We start from the raw sequence: 23,138 nt of genomic DNA, 5'->3' as shown, positions 1-23,138 counted from the left end.
GTGAGCGGGGTCCGGCCCTGCTGGCAGCAGCCTGCCGTACCGATTACCTCAGCGAGGGCAGAGGGCTCGATGGCGGCGTGGCGCCGACCGCCCCCGAGGCCGGCGGGGAGGTGGCGGGCCCGGCCACAGGCCGTCCCCTCAGGGGCCGCCCGCCCACAGCGCGGGAAGGCACCTGCGGCCGCTCGCTGCGGCGCCTGCCGCTCTGCGCATGCGTGTTGGCTTCCGCCCGGCAGTAAGATGGCGGCGGCCCTCAGCGTGCGCGTCGGCTGACCGGGAGCAGCGTTCCGCGTTGAGCAGGTGATGGCCCCGAGAGCGCCCGGCGCTCTGGCCTGGCCACAGGGGAGGCCCACCCGGCTCCGCTGCTTTCCCTGCGCCGGGGCAGCGGCCCTGGGGCTCGCCCCGTCAGCGGGGCCCTGTCTGGAGGTAGTGCGGCCTGCGAGGCTTTCCCGCCGGTCGGAGCCAGCCCCCTCGTTCTCTCTGCCCCCGGGCCCCCAAATCCCTACCGCAGGCAGGTTTGTTCGGCCCTCTCTGGTTTTGCGTGCCCCTGTGTAAGTTACTGGTGCTCACTTGAGATGTGGCTGGTGTTTGGTGTTTTTTTTAAACAAACAAACAAACAAAAAGCTTAGTTGTGATGGTTCTGTGTTCCCTGCACTCCCTCTCCATGTAACGTTCGTTTTCTTCAGCTTCAGGATACATCTGAAAACCCTGAAGGCGGTATCAGGCACTCTAATGTAGGTAAGCATTAAAAGCTAAAGTGGTAACCGTGGCAGTTATAAAAAGGTGCATATTTATTCTGTTAATTCCTTAACGTTTTCTTAAGGGCAAAAATAGTTACATTGCCGTATGTAAAATAAACTGTGTGAGCTCCTTAGCTCTTTTTCTGGGAGTCTTTGTTTTTTGAAAATACTGTTGTTGAGATGGAAAAGTTTTAACCTGCAGATTTTGTGGTTGATTATGGAACTTATGAGCGTGTGAATGTACAAAACTATTTGGTCAGAGACATGCTAAAATATGTATAACAAAAACTGATTTTAAAAAGCAAAGAGGTGTAACCTGTTTCCAGGACCAGGTCTAACGTAAATGTGATGCTTTCTGAATGGTGAACACTCATTTTAAAGTTAATGGAATTATTAATGGCATAAAGATGAACATGTTTTTGAATGCTTAAGATTTGGGGGGACTGAGGATGTACTTACTGATGCCAGTGAAAATTAAAATGTTGTTTGATCCGTTAGCTTTGTGTGCAACCTTTTTGGCCTGCAATATACGCAACTTTTTTTTTCTATTTTAGGAAGAGCAAGTATTTACGTCCTTCAGAATGCCCAACTCCAACGCTAAATTTCATTGTAACCATAGAGGAGGTCGGGAAGCCGGCAGGCGGGAGTTGGTTTCCAGGTCTTTGCAGAGTGCACAGCATTGCCTGGAGGACCAGGATTTTGGAACTGCATATGCTCACTATCTCCTGGTACTAAATCTAGCTCCTGAGTTAAAAACTAGTCTCAAAGTGAGTGCTCTTTGAATTACTTGAAACAATTTTATTTACTGTATTCTTTTTGAGGCTTCCTGATGGTTTTTGTGCTTGTGATTTGTTGTATGTAACTGATTTTCCAATTCAGTCTTCAAAATAAAAGCAGAAAACAATAGTAATGGAGACAGCCAGTAACTTGTTTAATAAGCTGTGTATGCCTATGAGAATGGAATTGATACACTTTTCTCTTGTCTGCGTGTGTCAAATAAGTTTAATAAAAATAGGGCCTTGTTAGTTTTGGCTTGTAGTATAGCATGCATTAATATATGCACAGGCTCTTAGTATACTCTGCTGGGTGATGATACTCTGTGTGGATATCTGAGAGCTTTTTTTCTGATTCTTCAAGTGAGCAAGTGATTGGGATGATAGCAAAAAATTGTATGCTGCTGCTTAAGGAAATGAGGGTGTTCGAGTGCATGTCAGAATACCTCAGGGCTCAGTTCCCTAATTCTGGTAACTGCGAGCAACTCAGTGGTATGTGTTTTATTTTCTAGGAAACGTTTCAGTTTACTCTCTTCAAGTGGGCAGAAGAACTAGATTCTCTGGCACGGATTCAAGATCTCTTTAACTGTTATGAGCAAGCACTTGAACTGTATCCAAATGATGAAGTGATATGTAATAGTATGGGAGAACATCTTTTCAGGTTTGTAGTAATGTATATTTGTTTTTTGTAAGGTTCGCATTTAGTATTTTATGTTAATAAACAATACCCAATTCAGCAGAGCATGTTAAATGTACTTAAGTAAATGCAAGCATGTGCATAATGCTGTATAGCGTGTACCGTTGAACTTCAGATCTTTCAAAGAGTAGCCAATGCTAAAATAAATGTTGATAGTCACAGCAAAAGTAAAAAAAAAAAAGTAAAAGCACTGCCTTCAAATATTTTCTAATAATTTCTTAAGGAATTACTAAACAAAAGAGAGACCAAAATTGTTTAGAATTGCTGTGTCAGCTCTAGTTGTGGTTAACCTAAAATATTTGAAGTTCTTCCTTTCTTTCCTGTTAGATCCTTGAAAACTGTCTTTTAATTCTGGTCCTTGTTGAGATCACATAGTGAAGTGAAGAAGCTGGTTGTACGTGCTGTACTGTGTAGGACTGTTCTTAAATGATTTGAACTTATGCTTTTATTAGTGTAAAGCATTCTTTTCCTGCTTTCTCCAAACAGTGCAAAACATGGTGCTTTGCTGTTGCTAAGGGCTCTAAGATCTTCTGAGACTGGAATTTTGAGACTAGAATTTTAAGACTGAAATCATAGGGATCCAGATAATTTTGATTAGGTTTGCTTTTTTTTGATTATTTTGTTTGTTTTAAGGAAAAACTCTCCTTGCACTGTATTAAAATTTACATGTTTCTTGCATTCCATAGATTCTGGGTTTTTTTCAGTGCTGTCTGATTTGAGAATATGCTATAGGTATCATAAAAACCTGCTTCAAGTTCACAGTGTAGCCTCAGAATTGCCGCTTAATGCAAGCACAGGCAACTCAAAACTTGGTTGGTTTACAGTATGTTCCAGAATGATTTTGGGTTTCATAGAATTTTCTTGACTTGAAAATCTGTGAGACTGGATTGCAGAGTTTCTGCTGTCACAGTGTTGCAGCAAGTTTTTGTAAAACCTGTACTAGTTTGTCAAAGGATGTAGTAGTAGATGAAGACTGGTGGGCACAATGGTATTTTTTTACTATCTTTGCATTTTAAAGTGATTTGATGTAGAGCTGTAAATCATTCTTTTTCATAAGGTAATAGCAGTGTTTCTAAAGATAATCCTTCTAACTAATGCAAAATATTTCCATTGTCTTTTAACTCATATAAGACCTCTTTATAGGTCTGCAGATGTTTACAGATACTTGGCAGCTGAATGCATGCTTTCTATTTATTTGTCATTCTTACTATTAGAATGGGCTTTAGAGATGAAGCAGCTGGATATTTCCATAAAGCAGTGAAGCTTAACCCGGACTTTGCTGATGCAAAGGAGAATTTTTACCGTGTTGCAAACTGGCTTGTGGAGCGTTGGCACTTCATCATGCTCAACGATACCAAGAGGAATCTCACTTACCTAAAAGCAATTGAGAATGCTATCCACTCAGGGTGCAAATCTGTCCTTGATATTGGAACAGGAACGGGAATCTTGAGGTGTGTCATAAGTGCATATTTAACACGAACTGAATAGAAACATGTTTGTCTAACAAAATTTTGTGTCTATTAAAAAAAATTATGTACTTCCATGCCTTTATTGACTTAAAGGACTTTAACTTAAAACTTAAAGGAAACAAAGCTTTCAGGAATCCTTGAGTCTGGAGGTTAGTGTCTAGTAGTATTTTTTGAAACCCCCCTTTTTTTTTATGCAAATGCTTTTTGTGTAGATAGTTAATTAATGAAAATGCTATAGTATAAAGAGTGGATTTAGCATAGCTGTGGAGTATCCTTATGCTACCTGTATTTACTTTTTTGAGGGGGGGATAGCATATCAAGAGGATATCCATTTATGGGATATCAGTGTTCGCACAAGAGAGATTAGATGACTTTTAGACTTTAACTGTTTTCTCAGAAATATAAAGCAGATGCAGAAATAGAACTTAAGAACACTCAGTATCTGGTCATGCTTTACCTAAAATGATTTAAACTGGAGGGAAAAAGCACTGATTTTTGTTTTTCAGTATGTTTGCAAAAAAGGCAGGAGCATCTTTTGTCTATGCTTGTGAATTATCAAAAACCATGTATGAACTTGCCTGTGATGTGGTGGCAGCAAATAATATGGAAAGAGAGATCAAACTTCTGCATTTGAAGTCCCTTGATATAGAAATTCCAAAGCACATACCTGAAAGGTACGTTATTGTGCTCTGTTGTGATATTATTTTTAATTTGCTCTTAATTTCAAGAAAATAGAAAATACCCTGTGACCTAAACAGGAAATAACTTTGCCTATGATATTAACCATAATGTGAGAAGGTTCTCTGGATGTTTTATGTTTCTATAGAGCAGTGCAGAAATGATATAATATCTTTTTTAGACCATGCTGATTTCTATGGTAGATCAACAATGTCATAAATCAAGGAGTTTAATTCTTTGATAGTGGGAGCTTTGGGGCATGTGCAATTATATTGCAGCAACAGGAAATGAGGAATTAGATTATGTCATAAAAGTTGTTTTAACACAGTTTTATACTTAACAACTTTTGGCTTACTTCTGCAGCCCATAAGTAGGGTGGAAGTATGTAATAGGGCCTGCAAAGGAAGAATGTTTCTGGGACATACCACACACCTGCAACTCCATGTCAACTTCTGTGTTTGTCAGAGAGATCAGAAATTGCAGATTGTATGCCTCTTCTGATCAGGGAGTGAGGGAAAACCTCCCCTCCCCTCTCTTCCCCTCCCCTGTGTCCCTTAAGAAGAGTGCTACTGTGTTTGGAAGCGAGAAGGTGCCACATCATGTGCGTTGGCTTCTGCTTGTTTGTATCTGGAAGGCTGGTGGAGGCTGGGCTGACTCTAGCTATGAATGTCGGCACCCTGTCATGGCAGGCATCTGTAGGGCTTTCAGTGTGGGTTTGGATATTGGAGTAAAATTCAGTGGGAGGGTGTTGCAATTTGTCCTGTGAGAATAGGGTTTTGTGTTTGTGTTGAGCTTTTTCTTTGTATATATGCAGCTGCCCACCTGTCTGTGTAGCAGAGATCCTTGTACTTTGGAAAATTAAGTAGCTTTTTTTTCCCAATATTAAATATTGTCTTCTAAAGCATAGTAAGGGCTACTGGGACAGATCAGCAGCTTGAAATTGCTCTTGGCAAATGGGAATTTGATTGGCATTACAGCTTTTGGTATATGTGATCTAGGCTTATGCTACCCTGCTTCTTCTTGCTCACTGCCCTATTCAGCAGGGGTTCTTCCGGAGGATCTGTAAATTTTTAGCGGGTAGAAATCTGAGGGGATTTTTGTTTGGTATATGTGAAGGACTGGCTTATCACTTCAGCTCATTGCTGCTAGGCATGCAGATTAGACGTGAGAAGGAAGTAATCCGTTTTGCTTTGAATCGCTAACATCTAGTAAAGTGTCTGGTGATGGTACAGGCTCATAATCTGAAGTGATGAAGCTCCCATAGTTTAGTATGCCAGTCAGGCCTTGTCTAATTGTGTCAGCTGAGCTGCAGTAACTGATCATGTGTATCCTCTTAGTGTATATGATGAGTTACTGGATGTCATCTGTCAGGAATAAATTGTTACTGTTCTGGAAATGTCTTATCATGCCATGTGTTTTTTTGGTTTAAATACAAAGTATTTAGGATTTTAGTGTCCGTTAGTCTGCATAGTGATCTTATTGTGCTTTCGTTATAGAGTTGGTTTTTTTTTAAATTCCTTTTTAACACAGATACATGGCTGTATACTCTAGCACAAGATTCAGACAAAATACATATTCTGCAGAATCACTGGCTGTGTTCCCAGGCTGAAACATCTTCCTGTTTTGGCTAGATTCTTCCCACACAATTTATTTATAAATGCTGAACAAGAAGCTTTATGGTAAACTCTTGCTCAATATTTATTCTTCTAGCTGCACAGTGAATAACTTCTAACAACAATTCAAAACAAGTCATTTTTTGGAAGAATTAAATTATCTATCTTTATTGAAACTTCAGAACACTGATAAAAGTTTTACTCTGAGCTCATTTTGGTGTGGTGGGCTTTTTTCTTTAAAAGAAAGATTGTTAACAGGAATGTGTGTTATAGGTTGTTTCATGGTTTCCTTTTTCTTATCTAGAGTTTCCCTGGTTGTCACAGAAACAGTCGATGCTGGCTTATTTGGAGAAGGAATTGTGGAGAGCTTGATACATGCTTGGGAACATCTACTTTTACAACCAAAGGTAGGTCATGTGGGTACGTGTTTATAAATGGGATTTGTGTTTTGTTTGATATATATTTGTGCATATATATGTGTGTGCGTGTGCACATGTGCACACATTCACAAGCATGCATGAATGAAGAACAACTGTCTTGTAAATATTTTATACCTGTAGATATTTTAAAAATGAGTGGTCCGAGTTTGTTCTATGAATCTGATTTTGGTCAAAGGCAATGAGGCAGCTGCATACGTTGTAATTCTCTGAGCTCGTGTTCTCAGTAGACAGGTACTTGGATTACCTGTTTCCATGATGTAACCTTCCAGTATACAGAGATGGTTCACTCTTGATCACTGCTTATTCCTTTTTTTTTTTTTTCTTATTTTTTTTTCCCTCTTTGTAAGTAACACCAAAGGGATTTGTGTATTTTTTAAAAGCACTATTTTCCTGCAAGTTTGACTGCAACCTCATCACTTTGAGACACCAGTAGCAGAAAGTCATGTCAGTCTAAGCAGAAAATGTTGAGTTATGGTAGAATTATTTCTCATCATAATACTAGGGAACAGTCAATTATAGTTTGGTAAATATGTCATATGCTTATGCTCTTAATTTATTTTTGCTAATTTTGAACTTTTTTGGAAGACTGAACAATTCCACTGGGAATTGAAATTTACTGTATGTATTTTGCATTTTAGATAGACATTAAGCAAAATAATATGACAAGGAATCTTACATGGGTTAACCTCCATTAGGTCTTATGAAATAGAAGGACTTCTATTTTATTTTGATGTTGTATTGATTACAACTAATTTTTTTTAAAAAAAGTCTTTATCTGGCTGAAAGCTTCTTGTATTGTATTTAACTGAAACTGATGACCTCTAGTGTTAAGTATAGGAATGTCCTCAAATGTTTCAATATATTCTAACAGAATACAAATTAAAAAAAACTTAGAGATACAGAGGAAGCAGTAGACTGAAAAGTAAAGCTGATGCGTGGATATATTGAAACACAGTATTTAAGAAACAGCTTTAATGGTTGACTCAAATGACAAAGACCAGAAACTTTAATTGTCACTAAGAACTTACTGATGTTTTGACTGCAATGTTCAACAGCTTTTTAATATGTAACCTAGGCTTTGCAGCGATGGTGGAAATAGGTCACTATCTCAATTGTGTGTAGTTATTCCTGTTTTTCACAGCCTAAAAATCAGGATGTCGGTATCGGAGACTATGGCAGAGTCATTCCTGCAGGTGCTACAATATTTGGGATGGCAGTGGAATGCAAAGAGATACGTAGACATCACAGGTATGTTTAAACTCTAGCACAGTTTCAACCCATATTTGTTATTTGGGAAGAGAGACCAGTGGTTTAGATTGAGGATTTTTCATTTACTGTTCTCTGTGTTTTTCAAATGGCTCATTATATGTTTTCACTAAACAAATTTCTGTTCTCACCCTCCCCACCTCTTTTCCAGGCTCTTCCCCCCCTCCACTTCCCCTTCCCGCTTTGTGGTTCAGACTTTCTGGATTGCTTCATCAGAAACTTGGCTGAAATACATGCCTTTAACGCTTAAAGAAATGTAATTCCTTAATAGTACAATTGCTTCTCAATTTCTGCATTGGAGGTTCTTGGATTAACACTTAGCCCTTATCCTCATTTTACCCTCTTTATAATCGGCTCCATGCATAGCTGCTGGATCTAACCCTTTCAGAAGATGAGGACAGGATTTTGTAAAGCCTAAGTGTTTAGAACTCCACCTAGCATTATCTTTCTGAATACGTGCCTTGCTTAATTCTGAACTAGCATAGAGTAGGGTTTCTTTGCTCAGACCAGTTCTGACTGTCTATCAATTATTTTCCTATTCATTTTTATTCTCATCTTCTAGAACAGTATCATGATATGGAGACAGTCTCTGTCCGAGAGGTTTGGACTTCTATTTTAAGTCTTTGTTTAGGATTAATCTTGTTGCAGGTTAAAGAAAGCACAAACTGTTATAGGAGCTTCAGTGTACTGGATGAAAAATAGCCAGGCTGAATCAGTGATTTTTGTAACGCAGTAGACCTTGACAATGGCCTGAAAGAGACAGAAGTTCCCATAGTAGGTGGTCATAGAAGAACTTTCTTTTAGAAGAAGCTAATTATTCATTAATTAGAAAATAGGTTTTTGCCTTGAAACATGGCATTGACTGGTCCTTACAAAACTTAAATAAGATGAAAGTTAATGTATTGTAACTTTAGAATGGATTGTTAATTGAACAATCTAATGGGATAGCTTAAGGTCAGGTTGCTAGCAGGACTGAAATGATTGCCATAAATTAATTATATGCTGTAAGAAGAAGAAAAATGTCACTTTTAAATTTCCTGACTTTATACTTTGACATCCCTTTTCGCTCCAGTAAGAATACCTGCCTTAATTTTATTTTAACAAATGTCATTAGGCTTTATGTAAAACACTTGCCTATTCTCAGATTTAAACTGTCCAGATATCTTTGAGTTATTCTGATGTGCATGTCTCACGTTTCCCTAAGTGTTTTCATGATCTACAGCAAAACTTTGGGGTTTGGATGTTTTTTTTCTAAGCAGGATGCCTAATGAAATAGCAGTATGAAAGAATCTGGTTTTTCATGCTTTTTACATCATCTGGCATAGTTTCTGTCTTGTACAATTATTATAGGGTTCCTTTGAGCTCTTCCTCATAACTTTTTTTTTTTTTTTGAGTGGTTACAAGTAGTTGTAGAGCCCATAAATCTATCAATACCTGAGGGTTTTTTTCTGAAGTATATTTAAGAGTGTGTTTGATCTATCATCAAACACAGATTCATCTTGCTGAGGGGCTGAATCCCCTTTCACTCTAACTCTTGATAATCTTGCACATCACGGTTATCTATCTGTGTCTGGTCTGATCTTCTGCTTTGTATTCTGTTCCTTTGTTTTAGCATTTTTAAGTTATGCTGCATTTCTTGTGCTCTGGTTTTAGATTTTCTTTTTTTTTTTTTCTAGGATATAGTAATATTCTAGATAAGTCATATCTGTTTTCTTGTCATTCTATTTTTGGTGCACATAAGCCAACTTAGCAAGAAGTTTTGTGCTGGTTTACCTGTTACTGTAGCTTTATTACTTGCTGTTTTCCTGATAATCGTAATGTTTCTTTACTATAGCTGGTGCTGTTTGCACCCATTGCTTGTGTTGCCTAGAATGGCTATAGGGCCTAACTCTGCTGTGGTGTTGTGTAACATGTTAGTCGTTTTTTGTGGTTTTTTTTTTTTTTATGGTTAGCTCTCCTTTTCTCCTGAAGTAATCGCTCTCTCTTTGAAGTGGTTGTTTCACATCCACGTGAAATGTGTTTACTTCCAGAAGAACAAATGAACTGACAAACTTGTGAGAAGACTTGAGTTCTACTAAGAATAAACTTAGACTTCCACAAAACTTTTAAGATACCAGAGTATGCTACATACTGGTTTTCAAGTTTGAACTAGATATCTTTCAACAGTCATATGTAACAGTAAAACAATATTCTAGGAGAACATAGGTCTGCTCCATTAGCATGTCTACATTGAGTCACTTTGAATAAAATATGCCAGAATATGGGTTATTTTACTAATTTAAGTCACTGTAAGAATTACAGGTTGCAGGATTTTTTTACTGTTTAATTTTCAGTCAATTGGGCCTCAGAAAAAGAGGCAATAAAGTGGCTCTGCTTCTGTGTTTATGTATTGAAGCCAGAAGGGTTCATGATAATATAATAATCTGCTGACATCTTCTACAATATAGGCCTCATACAGCAGCTCTTCTGTTTTAGTTGCAGTACTTCTTTTAAAATAATGTGTGGACTCAGTTTCAAATGGAGAATAAACTCTCATCCTTGTTAAAATATTTAAGTTACTTCACTGAGCAGATTGCAATTGTTGATAATGTTGCTGTATTTTTTAGTGTTTATTGTGAAATACCTACTACTTTGTGCTTTCTATATGACACACATACTTTCATTGCTAGGGAATCTGCTCCAAAGGTGGAGTCAGATTCACTTTTGTATTTTAGCTCTGCATAATGCTAAAAATATATTTGCCTAAAAATCCAGGTTATGACAAAAGGCAACCTATTCGATGCTGTGATTGGGAGCTTCTCTGCATCAAGGAGAGGACTGTATCTGATGAGAATAGTATCAGACAGCCTGTCTAGTCATAGTTAGCTGTTGGGAGATCTTTTACAGGGAGGGGATGTTCCTGAGAAAGTGATTCAGTATTAAAAATAGTTCTGGAAATAGAAATTTAACTAGCTGTCATTTGAACTTCTGAGTGCTAGATCTCACTGTAAGAACGTAGATTTGCTTGATAGCTGTCATTTAAATGGGAAGCACTAAGTCCTTCACAGACAAATGTACTTTTTCCAAATAATCTGAAGTGTAGCTTGTGCAAGACTTGTCTCGTGTAACTTCCTGACTCATACTTTGAAAATGAGAATATATCTTAAGTCCTCAAACCTAAGAGATGGACAGTGTATGTAAGTAATTGTTTTAAAGCAGTTATAGCACTCTTTCTTCTTTGGAGCTTTTTGTATAAGGTTGTTTCTAGAAACCTAACTGATCTTCTGTCTTACAAGAGAGGATACGTGTATTCTGAGTTGTCAAAGCCTTTTCCACCAAGAATTCAACACTAAGACTTTTCTTTGTGGCTATGAAACTGAGAAGTGCCTAATTCTGCATAGATTGTGCTTGATAAATACATAAAGGTACTGCAAAATGAAAATTTTATGTCAAAGAGACTCCAAAAATTAATTTTCCTATTGCATATCTATCTATCTTTGTTCTGACTCTTCTGTTCACCTGAAAAAAACACCTTCATTATCTGTGTAATGCAGCAGCAGAAAAGCTTCATTTGTTCTTATTATCACTGGGTATATTCTTCTTTTTAGTTCTCTGTCAAGACTCACGGAGTTGTACTTAAGGGGGCAAAAGTCTATTACAAAGGACATATTGGGCTTTTTCTCAGTTTCTGGTGACAGCATTCAGTTCTGATTCTTGAAAGTGATGTACACTTTCTGTGCTTTAGAGCTGCTCTGAACATGACAAAAACCCACAAAAATTGTTTTATTATTTATTAGTTTTTTTTCTATTCTTACTCTGTGCATTTTAAAATGCTTAGCCAGCCTGGGAATAATTTTTCATTGGGTTTTTTGATCAAATTAATTTGAAGTTTCATTTCTTACCTTTTTTTCCTTTATTCCCAGAGTGGGAACGCAAGAAGTTGCTGGTGTGCACCTGTCAAATTCAGTACAGTTCTTTAGTCCAACATACGCTTCTGCTGGTTCAGAGGAAACGGTTGAACCTTACACCACCGAGAAGCTCAGTCGTATTCCCGGAGGTTACATACCTCTGACAGAACCCTGCCAAGTAATGACAGTAGATTTCAACAATCTGCAGGTAATGATTCTTTTTTTTAATGTCCTTTATAAGTAATCTATTTATGAATAATGAGAGCCCCATATCTTATTTGCTCTCCGGGTTCAATTTCAGAACAGTTCACAAGTGCAAAGTTGGCAGAGCTGCATTGAAATCCTCTTCTTCTGGTTTTGATACTTGTCTGGATGTTTGGTGATGTGATTCATCAGATGATAGTCTATGAGTTTTTGAAGGTGGAGTTTTTTGTTTGACATAGTTTAGGGAACTAAACTAGCTCACCATAGGATCAGACAACTGCCAGCCTCAGTGCAGGGAGCGGGATAAGGAATGCAATAGACCCATCTTAAATGATTTCTGCAGTTGTGGAGCTGACTTAGTTTATTCCTCTAAAGTTAAAGAGTATTCAAGAAACTCTTGTAAAATACATCCTTTCCCTTTTGTCTTCATCTGGCATAAAAATGTGTGTAAGCATTGATGAGTAAGTGTCAAAGAGAAGGGAGATGAAGAAATTATCTTATACTATTCAACTAGTTTGATTCCACCCTTCAGCTCCTTTGGTATCTGATGGTATTTCTGTAAGACGGCATTCTAAAATATGGTAGCATTGTTTTGTGTCTTTTGCACAAGATACGTTTGTATGCGTATACTAAATAGGCCTGAACTGTAAGGCAAGGACCTTAGCCACTTGCAGCTGAGCATGCTAAAAAGATGATACATCTGATCTCTGGTGTGTTTCATGCTCATTGACCTGTGGTGAGGAGTTAGCATTGAGTCAGAGCTTAAAATAGATTGTTATATAAATGAAATTATTCTTGGCTACTGCTTGGCCAGGAATCGCAGTGTTTCTGAATCAATAGCTTTTCCTAGTTGGCTTGTCTGACATCCTGAGATTAAAAACGAAATAAGACAAGGCTCCTCAGTATCCTACTGGGAGCGATCTCTCTGTGACCTAATGTTGTTTCTGCTTCTAGCATCAATAAGAAAGTTGCTCTCATCTGAGATGCCTACTCTTAAGCATCTGCCTGTTGGCAGACATGTACGGGTAATTTTAGAGAGTAAAAAACAGCGTTACTCTTTAAACCATATTTTAGAACTCTTCCTTTGAAGCTTCAGTTAGACTAAGGGAATGTTCCTGTCATGACAAGTAAAGGTAGAGGGAAGAAATGCAGTTAGATTTTCGGGAATAAATGGTTACTGTTTGTTGTTACTTTTGTCACTGAGTAAATGTTGGCAGTTCCAAACACTGGTAGGTTACTTTCAATCTGGATTTTTTTTTTTGTCTGTTTGTTTTTGTCATGGCCACACCTGGATGTTCAGTCAGTGTGGTTAAAAAAAAAAAAAAAAAAAAAAAAAAAAAAAAAAGAAAAATTGTGTTCCTACTAGAATAAAAAATACTGCTATACTTAAAGACAGTAGCAGAATTATCTATTAAAGATGGAAATTCAGATATGAAATCGCTTAGCATTAGTAAGGTAATTTCAAAGACCCATTTTCTAAACTTGTGTTTCAAAGAACGAGAGGGATGTTGCATGGCGGTCTGGCAAGGTTCCTGCCGACTGGAAAAGGGGAAACATAACCCCTATTTTCAAAAAGGGAAACAAGGAAGACCCAGGGAACTACAGGCCAGTCAGTCTCGCCTCTGTGCCTGGCAAGATCATGGAGCAGATCCTCCTGGAAACTCTGCTGAGGCAATTAGAAAACAAGGAGGTGATTGGTGACAGCCAGCATGGCTTCACCAAGGGCAAGTCATGCCTGACAAATATGGTGACCTTCTACGAAGAGCAACTGATGTCATCTACTTGGACTTGTGCAAAGCGTTTGACACTGTCCCACGCGATATCCTGGTCTCTAAATTGAAGAGACATGGATTCGACAAATGGACCACCCAGTGGATAAAGAACTGGCTGGACAGTTGCGCTCAAAGAGTTGTGGTCAACGGCTCGATGTCCAAGTAGAGACCAGTTATGAGTGGCGTTCCTCAGGGGTTGGTGCTGGGGCCTGTACTATTCAACATCTTTGTCAGTGACATGGACAGTGGGGTCGAGTACACCCTCAGCAAGTTTGCTGATGATACCAAGCTCTTTGGCGAGGTAGACACTCTGGAGGGGAGGGATGCCATCCAGAGGGACCTGGACAGGCTGGAGAGGTAGGCCCAAGCCAACCTCATGCAGTTCAACAAGGCCAAGGGCAAGGTCTTACATCTGGGTCATGGCAATCCCAAGCACAAATACAGGCTTGGCGTGGAATGGCTGGAGAGCAGCCCTGAGGAGAAGGACCTGGGGGTGCTGATTGATGAGAAGCTCAACATGAGCCAGCAGTGTGCAATTGCAGCCCAGAAGGCCAACCATATCCTGGGCTGCATCAGAAGTGTGGCCAGCAGGTCAAAGGAGGTGGTTCTGCCCCTCTACTCCACTCTCGTGAGACCCTACCTGGAGTACTGCATCCAGCTCTGGAGTCCCCAACATAAGAAGGACATGGACCTGCTGGAGCGTGTCCAGAGGAGAGCCACGAGGATGATCCGAGGGCTGGAGCACCTCCCCTATGAGGAGAGACTGAGAGAGCTGGGGCTGTTCAGCCTGGAGAAGAGAAGGCTCTGGGGAGATCTTATTGCGGCCTTCTAGTACCTAAAGGGGGCCTACAGGAGAGCTGGGGAAGGACTTTTTACTAGGGCATGTAGCGATAGGATGAGGGGGAATGGCTTTAAACTGGAATAGGGCAGGTTCAGATTAAACATTAGGAAGAAGCTTTTCACTTTGAGGGTGGTAAGGCACTGGAACAGGTTGCCCAGAGAGGTTGTGGAGGCCCCATCCCTGGAGGTGTTCAAGGCCAGGCTGGATGTGGCCTTGGGCAACCTGGTCTAGTGGGAGGTGTCCCTGCCTATGGCAGGGGGGTTGGAACTCAATGATCTTCAAGGTCCTTTCCAACCTATACCATTCTGTGATTTATTCTGCTTTTAATAACCATCCAGACCTAAATTGACAGAACTGAGAAAAAGACTTAAAATATGATACAACACTGTTTCTCAAACTGAGTTGTAGGAGGCTTCAGAGACATCAGTACAGATTAGAGAGTTGATGATAAGAAGTCAAAATTAAAAAAAAAAAAAAGGGGGGGGGGGGGAAGGCAGCTGAGTTTTACGCTGATTACTTCATTACTGCTATTATTATTAGCAGCAGCAGTAGCTCAGTTCCTCCCAGGCAGGGGAACTAGATGTGGCTGTAATTACAGGCTGCAGACACTTGCAGCTAGCTATGTACTACCTGCGTGTATGTTTGCTGGCAGCTGATCAGTGCCACTGGGAGTGGAAGTGAGTGTTTACCTCAGCAGCCAGTAATTAAAGCTCAGTCTCACTTTCAGGCCCTAGAGGAGCTGAGCTCTTGCCAACAATTACAGATACTGGCTCTTACTAATTTTAATGAGAAGTTACTGTGTGGAATATTTGAGAAATTCTGGATCAAGAGATAGGAAACTTGATAACTGCATTCTTTCTGTAGTTTTCCCTTCTATTTGCAGTCCTATTTCTGTTTTCTAATGCAAGTTATCTTTTTCTCATTCAGATGATATATGTGGCATTGCATCATTTTGTTTTTTTCCTGCCTATTCCTGCATCATTGCTTTATTTTCTTTGCTGTCTCTTTAACTACGGTGGTTGATAAATTGACATCCTGATGTGCCAGAGCTGTTAAAGTCTGTAATTGACATAAATAATAGAAAAAGGTTTATGCAGTGGGCAAATATGAGGAATAAATATGGGATAAGCAACATGGTAGAGAGTGGAGAAAGCTGAAATAACTGTCTTCAAGTAGATTTTGTTTGTTGTGTGCCACAAGATAGGGATGTAACACTACAGTTACTAAACTAGTGGATCAGAACCTTGGGTGTGTTGCTTTTGAGGAATAATCAGGAAGAATATTTTTAATATCAAATACACTTCTGAACAGCTGTAATTTACCAGAAGCTGAGAAACAGATGCATGCTTGTGCTTTTGCTGTCTTGCTTCAAGGGGCTTACCACCAGCAAGGCTTCAACTTACTACTCTATTGTGTTCTTTTCCCTGCAGTTGAGGGTGTGTGGAAAAAATTACTAGCAGCAAAGTACTTTTATTGAAGAGCAGTGAGATCTCATTATGAACTGTATGAGCATCCAGTAATTCTGATATGTGCATTGTCCAGACATCTCTTAATTCTGAGAAGAGAGGTAGACCAGCTCTTGGAGAATACAGAATGAGAATAAAAAAGGGAAAAATTAAAAAAGCAGTGTGTGAGAGCTACTCATGTTCTTAGAGTGGAACTTTTCTTTTGCCCTGTGTATTTTAAGATTGAAACTTAGAGAGGACAAATGTTGACATAAGCAGATCAGGAAGCTGGTAACTGTTCAGGGAAGGCTGTTACATTACTCAGTAGAAGACTTGTGACTAAGAGAATCTTTGGTCCCTTGTGAGTGATCTCCTGGTATTTGGCTTATGCTGGAACTATCTACGTTAGAGCTTGGCCTCTTATGTTCGTGAATGTTGGCAGCAGAAGGTAATTGCTGAGGAAAATAAATTGCACATGGAAGAAGACCTAATTCCTATTAGATATTCAAAACTTTTTAGGAGTATTGGAGAATTTATAACTTGATCCCTTTAGGGATAATCTTGGTTCTTCCCAGTAGTGAAATTGTGCCTGAGCTTTACACAAAGCCTGTAGCCCAGAGAAAATATCTTCAAAGATATTTAGACTGAGATTTTTTGTAATGACTTTTCCAAACCTGTGTTCAGCACTTACATACAGTATTTCTAGAACTGATTGAACACAGGTTTTAAGTGAAGCATGTGCCTAAGTATTGACTTGAATCCAGCCCAAAAGACTGTCTCTGTTTTTATTACTTCTCATAAGGCAAGCCTTGCCAGTCTAAAGCCTTTCTTGCAATTTTCAGCATTTTTAAATATGTACGTTCTTAGATGTAGGTATGTTTGCTTTAATGGATGATGGGCGCAGGTTGGTCATGGTCATAAAACTACACTTGCCTGTGGGAAGAGAGTTCCTATGCTAGTGAGTACTAATGATGATTGTTATTGTAGCAGCTTGTTAACTTCAGGTTTCTGTTGGGTGCCCTTGTGTTTTGGTGCAGAAATTTGAGTGACTTAGTATACTAAAAAAACATCTTTTATTTATCGAAAGAAACTCTCTCACACTTTTTCTCTCTTTCCACTTTGGTCAGGAGCTGAAAAGCCTTGCAGCTAGAAAGCCCTGGAAGCTCAGCCTGCCAGTCACTGAAGGAGGAATACTAGATGCTGTTGTGGTGTGGTTTGTACTACAGCTTGATGATGAGCACACTCTCTCTACAAGTCCCAGTGAGGAAACTTGCTGGGAACAGGCAGTCTATCCTGTGCAGGGCCTCCTTGGTATGTCCTGTGAATTTTATTGTTGCCGTATATTAACTTGGTTTCATTTTGGTTTTGAGCTAGTTAAGTTATCTTGGAGATTAGGAAGTGGCAGCAGATAGGTTTAGGTTTAGGAGAAGTTCAACAGCAAGTAGCTGTGTGAGGTGGTTCCTAATCGTGTTTCTGGACTGTAGTGCACAGGTCTTGTTCGTGTGGCTCTGCTATGAAGCAGATAAGGGACCTGCTTAAGATCTGGGAGAATGCTTTTCATTAAGTTGGGTTTTTTTCTATACTGAATTAAATGCATTGTGGAGCAACTTCAAAAAGTGGGGCTACTGATTGGCTCTACTTAGTCAAGATGTGACTTGTGGAAGGGAGGTGGGGGACGTGAGGTAGGAATTGCTAGCTGCTGCTGCCCCCAGACTAAAACTAAATGTTCTCACCTACCCCTCACCTTCATTTTGGACTCAACTGTTCCCCCGACATGCACAGTGTCAGTGTCATTTCCAGCAGCTTCTACTCTCCATTCACCTATTTTCCATTCTCCTGTTTCATAGAATCTTAGAATATCTCAAGGGACCCATAGGGATCATAGAGTCCAACTCCCTGCTCCTCACAGGACTACCCAAAACTAAACCACATGGCTTAGAGTGTTGTCCAGATGCTCCTTGAACTGGCAGGCGTGGTGCTGTGACTGCTTCCCTGGGGAGCCTTCTCAGTGAAGAATCTTTTCCTAATGTCCAATCTGAACTTCCCCTGATGCAGCGTGATGCCATTTCTTTGTATCCTATCAATGGTCACCAGAGAGAGGAGATCAGCACCTCCCCCTCTGTTGCCCACCATGAGGAACTTACAGGATGCGATGAGGGCACCTGTCAGCCTTCTCTTCTCCAAGCTGAACAAGCCAAGTGACCTCAGCCACTACTCCCAAATCTTAGCCTGAAGGCTTTTTACCATCTTGGTCACCCTCCTCTGAACACACTCTTAACAGTTTGATGTTCTTATATTGAGGCACCCAAAACTGCACACAGTACTTGAGGTGGGGCTGCACCAGTGCAGTGTAGAGTGGGACAATCGCCTCCCTCAGCTGCCTGGTGATGCTGTTCTTGATGCAACCCTGGACAAGGTTGGCCCTTTTTGCTGCTAGGGCACACTGACTCACGCTCAATTTGCCATCCACCCAAACCCCCAGCTCACTTTCTGCAGGGATGCTCTCCAGCCCCTCATCTCCCAAATTGTACGTGTAACCGGGATTACCCCATCCCATGTGGAGAATCCAGCACTTGTGCTTGTTAAATTTTCTAGAGTTGGTGATTGCCCAGCTCTCTGGTCTATCCAGATCTCGCTATAAGGCCTGTCTACCCTCGAGGGAGTCCACAGCTCCTGCAAATTTTAGTATCGATAGACAGTAGGGGCAGCTGTGCTATATACTGGTTCAATTTAAAGTGTTGGAGAGGGAAGAGGTTCTTGTAGCCTATGTTGCCACTGAAAGAAATGTTTTTTCAAACTATAGGAGTTTTGTTTTGAAGTTCTAGTCTGTATCAGTGGATTTACTTTCTTAGAACGTACACGGAGAGTATCCAAAGACCATCTTGAGCTGTACACCATAAATGTTCCAGTAAAATTTATTTTGAATAAATTACCCTTTCTAAACTGTAGCTATTGTTTTCTGTGTAACTACAAATTTACTTTTGTCTACAGGAGGTATTAAAATGTAAATATTTAATATTTAGCATTTTAAAGCAAAAGCAATTTCTTCACCAGTCTGTTTTCGTTCCACTCTGCTGTTGACAGAACACTTAAACTAATATTTGTTTATCATAGAGAGGCTTATTTTGAGTATAAATGGATTTTGCCTAGTGTGGGACAGTTTAAGGCAAATGTTAATGCACAATTGCAGATTTCAGCTTGTGAGCTGCAGACTAGAACAATTCTTTCATACACACTAGTAACAACTAATGAAGAAATGAGATAATGCTTTTCTTGGTGGTGGTGGTTGTGTGTTTTTTTAAGCGCTGTATGGCTGCTTCACTGACATTTGCTGTAAAGTAACTGACATGACTTTTTGTGCTGTTTTGCCAAGATTATTATGTGAAGACTGGAGATACTGTGACGATGGAGGTTTGCTGCCAAGACTGCTACTTGAAGATCCAGAAGATTTCTTCTGTGACTTCAGAGTGTGGGATGGACGTCACTGACAGAGACGACACGCTGAGTTTGGGCAATGAGGCTGAATTATGTAATGCTTTGGCTGGTCTTCAGACAACTAACAAACAGGATGGCAGTGATCAAGTGTGTGTGTTGGAATCCACAGAAATAGCCCTGCTGAACAACGTACCGTACCATGAATGCTTTAAAGCTGCCATGGGCAAAGTGCTGTTGTCATTAAATCCAAGTAAGGACTTGCAGTCCATGGATGTTGATGGACACGGCAGTGGGATGAACCTCCACGAGAGTCAAAACAAGAGCTCTCTAGATGTGGCTCCTGATCCTTTGTACATTTTAGATGTATCTGAAGGCTTCTCCATCCTGCCAGTTATAGCAGGCAAACTTGGACCAGTTAGAGCCTACAGTTCCATTGAGAAAGAACAGCATCAGGCAGCACTTAGTGTAATTTCAGAAGCTAACCATTTCTCTAAGGAAACATTAGAGTTTTGGCTCAGTCACTTAGAAGATGAAAGTGTGGTGCTACAAAGACCCAAATCAGACAAATTGTGGAGTATTATTGTCTTGGATGTTATAGAGACATCAGGTTTAATCCAGCAGGAGGTGATGGAAAAGGCTGCAATATCCAGGTACAGTATAAATAGACAAAAAGTTTCCAAGGATTTCCTAGGAATCAGTAATTATCTGAAAACTTTTGAAAATGTTCCTTCTAGCTACAAAATTACTGTCACATTGCTTCTGTAGAGCAGAAAAAGCTTGTTTTCTGAACAGATTGAACCTCTCAGAGTGTTTCTGGGTGTGACCATTGTGTACACATATATCTTTTAAAAAAAGTGTCAAGATTTCACCTTCATATACTTTGTTATATTCTGTATACAAGAATATGAATGGAAGATCTTATTGCTTGGTCTGTCAGAAGTTCCCAGGATAGCCAGCATCTTAGTAATAGCTGATGTAGCTCTTAGTTGCAAGGTTGAAAAAAACCCAGATTCATCTACGTGTCAAACTGTTGTTGGAACAAACTTGTACTGCTAAAAGCCAAACACAGGGTGTTAGAACAGCCAGGGAGGCAGCAACAAAGCTAGCTGTTACCCTCGGCAGGAGAGGTGGGAAGGAATGCAGAGCAAAAGAAATAAAACAATGGAAATAGCAAAAAAAGTAAACGTGAAATGGGTTTATCCCCTTTTGTGGTGCTAGGGAATCTTCTCTGTTCATCTTTGTGTTTAGTGATGGCAGAATATTCCAGACAATTTATGCTCATTACCTTTTCAAAATTTTGAATAAGCCTTTGGATGACTGGAAAGATTTGCTGTAAGAACAAATGGGAAATTACTCTGACTTTTGTCATATGCAGACTCGAATCTGTTGGCATGAAAATAAATCCAATACCCTACTACTTAGATACCCAACTCCTATGAAAAGAGGCCTGCTATAGGAGAAGGAGCCCCAAACCCATCTCTATTGAACTGGAGGGGTTAGATATAAAGCTGAATGAAAGCTGCTATTGTGTTGCCGCTCTCAGCAGCGTGATATTCTGTAGCAAGAGACCAAGCAAGGCTCAGGTGTTTTTTCAGGAAAAAAATGCTGTCTCCAGTATTGCTGTCAACTTCAGTTAAACACTTCGAGAAGGGTGACTTAAATTCCCACCAGGTTTTGTTTCCCAACGGGTATGCTGCCTCCTTAACCAGTGGCCCCCCAACAGTATGTACTTCCTGACTTCCAGTTTTATTTTGCATCTCTGCCAGTCCTTCAGTATTAGATGCTGGTGCTATGAATAAATCACGCTATCTTCATCTTGAAATACCACCAATTCCAATACTAACACTGAGAAAAAATTACTTAATTCCATAGTTTGTCTTATGTGACAAGTTTTCCTTTTTTGTATGATACAGCTGTCTGCTCAAATGGGATCACACTTAAATGCTTATGAGCAGTTTGGTTCAGAAGAACTAGTATGCATTTCATAAATGTAGTTAATGTTCTTTCATTACTGTTGAATGATATGCTTTAGGGGTGAAATCTCTCTCGTTTTACAGATGTTTACTTCACAGTGGAGGGAAGATTTTCCCACAGTATGTGTTGGTATATGGGATGCTTGTAGAATCAGAGTCTCTGTTACTGGAGAGTGCTGTTCAAGGAACAGAACCAACTCTTGGGTTTAATATAGCCCCTTTTATCAACCAGTTCAAGGTATGAAGTTACTGGGTGTCTTCTAGGCACAGTTCCAAAGCCTGCAGCTGCCTAGCTGTTTGGTTTTAGTGTAAACTGCAAGAAAACTGAAGAGCTGAAACTTTTTCATACTGTTGAAGTTATCAAGAGAGGTTTATGTGACCTGACAGGGACCTTGAGGTAAACTAAAAAGGGTAATGTTTGTTTTAGAACTGGTGTGGAAGAAGTTTTGTCTGAGTAATTAAAGATACAATGTTACTGTACAGAAGAGTGACTGTGCTGTTACTATCTCCTTCATCACCGCGTATCCCAACAGTCATGTGTTAGAAGGGTGTATTTTGCATTTTTGCTGTCTCTTACATGCATTACAGTAATTCGTAGAAACTTTTGCATTATGATAGTCTCTTAACTTTTCACCTTTTAATGGCTATTGATGACTGAAGTATACGGTATATACTTTTAGGTCCCCGTTCGTGTGTATTTGGATCTCTCTACATTACCATGTGTACCCTTGAGCAAGCCAGCAGAGCTTTTGAGGCTAGATCTCATGAACCCTCTGTTGAACAGCTCCAGCAGAGAAGTGAAGGTGAGTTGCGTATACATAAAGTTAGAAGTGCGCTTAACTGCTCTTCTGCAGAGCTCCTCGTTCATTGCTCAGCTTGGCTGAAAATTTCGATACAGAATTTACTTGTCTGCAGGTATCTTTGAAATGGTTTGAACTGGTTTATTTTCTTACTTCTTTGAAAAGGATGTAACTGATTAAACTAATATTTTAAATATTTTTAGGTACAAATTTGTAAGTCTGGCCAAGTCACTGCAATTCCCTTCTGGTATCACATACATCTAGATGAAGACCATAGCTTGAATACATCTGATGAGTTCTCGCACTGGAAACAAGCTGCAGTTGTTCTCGATGAGCCCATCCAAGTTCAGGTTGGAGATGAACTTGTGCTGGATGTTCAACACCATAAAAGCAATATTAGCATTACAGTTAAACGGTGAAGCATGTCATGTGTAAACTGATTGGTGGTTAATGACCTATGCATAAATTGATTGTTTATAACATCACTGATGTTAATTTATATTAAAGTCTAAATTTTGTCTACTGATCAAAAAGGCTGTTTTGTTGCTTTAATAGTAGATACTTAATAAGGACCAAAACTTGTACTGGAACGGTATCTTGCCAAGCAGTTGGGGAGGTATTGTCTTCACTGCAGCAAAAACCTAATTGCTAGCTATTGCAGTGACTGCAACAGGGGGACAGACTTCTCTTGCTACCAGATCATCTGTACTAAAAGAAAAAGCATCCAGAGGCCTGTACCAGAAACAAACAACTGTGCCTTTTTAATACAGAGACCTTGCTTCTCAAATTGTAGTTCCACTTTGCAGTTGCCAAAGCATCCTATTGATGTGTATTGAGATGTTAGCCTTGTAGTAGGGACGGTAACGCCATTCCGGCTGCGGTATCACAAGCTGGTGTTGCACACAGGCAATTATAAAAAGTTGTAAAGGTGTGCTGTTGAATAAGTCAAGCTGTATAGTGGAAGGTAAAGCTAGTAAGCATTTTGGAATCCCTCAGAGAATAATTTTTGGTAATATAATGGGCCTGAACTCTCTGTCTGTGTGAAAGTTGTATAAAATATTACATCAGTTACCACAGTACTTCTGCATCTCTTCTACAGCATTACATT

At 39.7% G+C, this 23,138-nt stretch overlaps 1 protein-coding gene across 1 annotated transcript; it reads left to right on the top strand.

Moving 5' to 3' along the window:
• Positions 1–242: 242 nt before the first annotated feature.
• On the top strand, positions 243–22,557 carry PRMT9 (protein arginine methyltransferase 9). Its single transcript, XM_082482850.1, has 14 exons — positions 243–297; positions 684–735; positions 1,292–1,504; positions 2,023–2,171; positions 3,422–3,658; positions 4,183–4,350; positions 6,272–6,374; positions 7,549–7,655; positions 11,576–11,768; positions 16,950–17,133; positions 19,196–19,907; positions 21,315–21,468; positions 21,911–22,033; positions 22,234–22,557. The coding sequence occupies exons 3-14, from the start codon at positions 1,319–1,321 to the stop codon at positions 22,447–22,449; spliced, it is 2,532 nt and encodes an 843-aa protein (XP_082338976.1). The 5' UTR covers positions 243–297; positions 684–735; positions 1,292–1,318; the 3' UTR covers positions 22,450–22,557.
• The last annotated feature ends 581 nt before the right edge of the window (positions 22,558–23,138 follow it).

Source organism: Vanellus vanellus (assembly GCF_965231255.1).
Source record: "Vanellus vanellus genome assembly, chromosome: 4".
NCBI classification, from domain to species: Eukaryota; Metazoa; Chordata; class Aves; order Charadriiformes; family Charadriidae; genus Vanellus; species Vanellus vanellus.
Note: the sequence above shows the minus strand (reverse complement) of the source record. Positions and strands in the feature narration are given on the sequence as shown.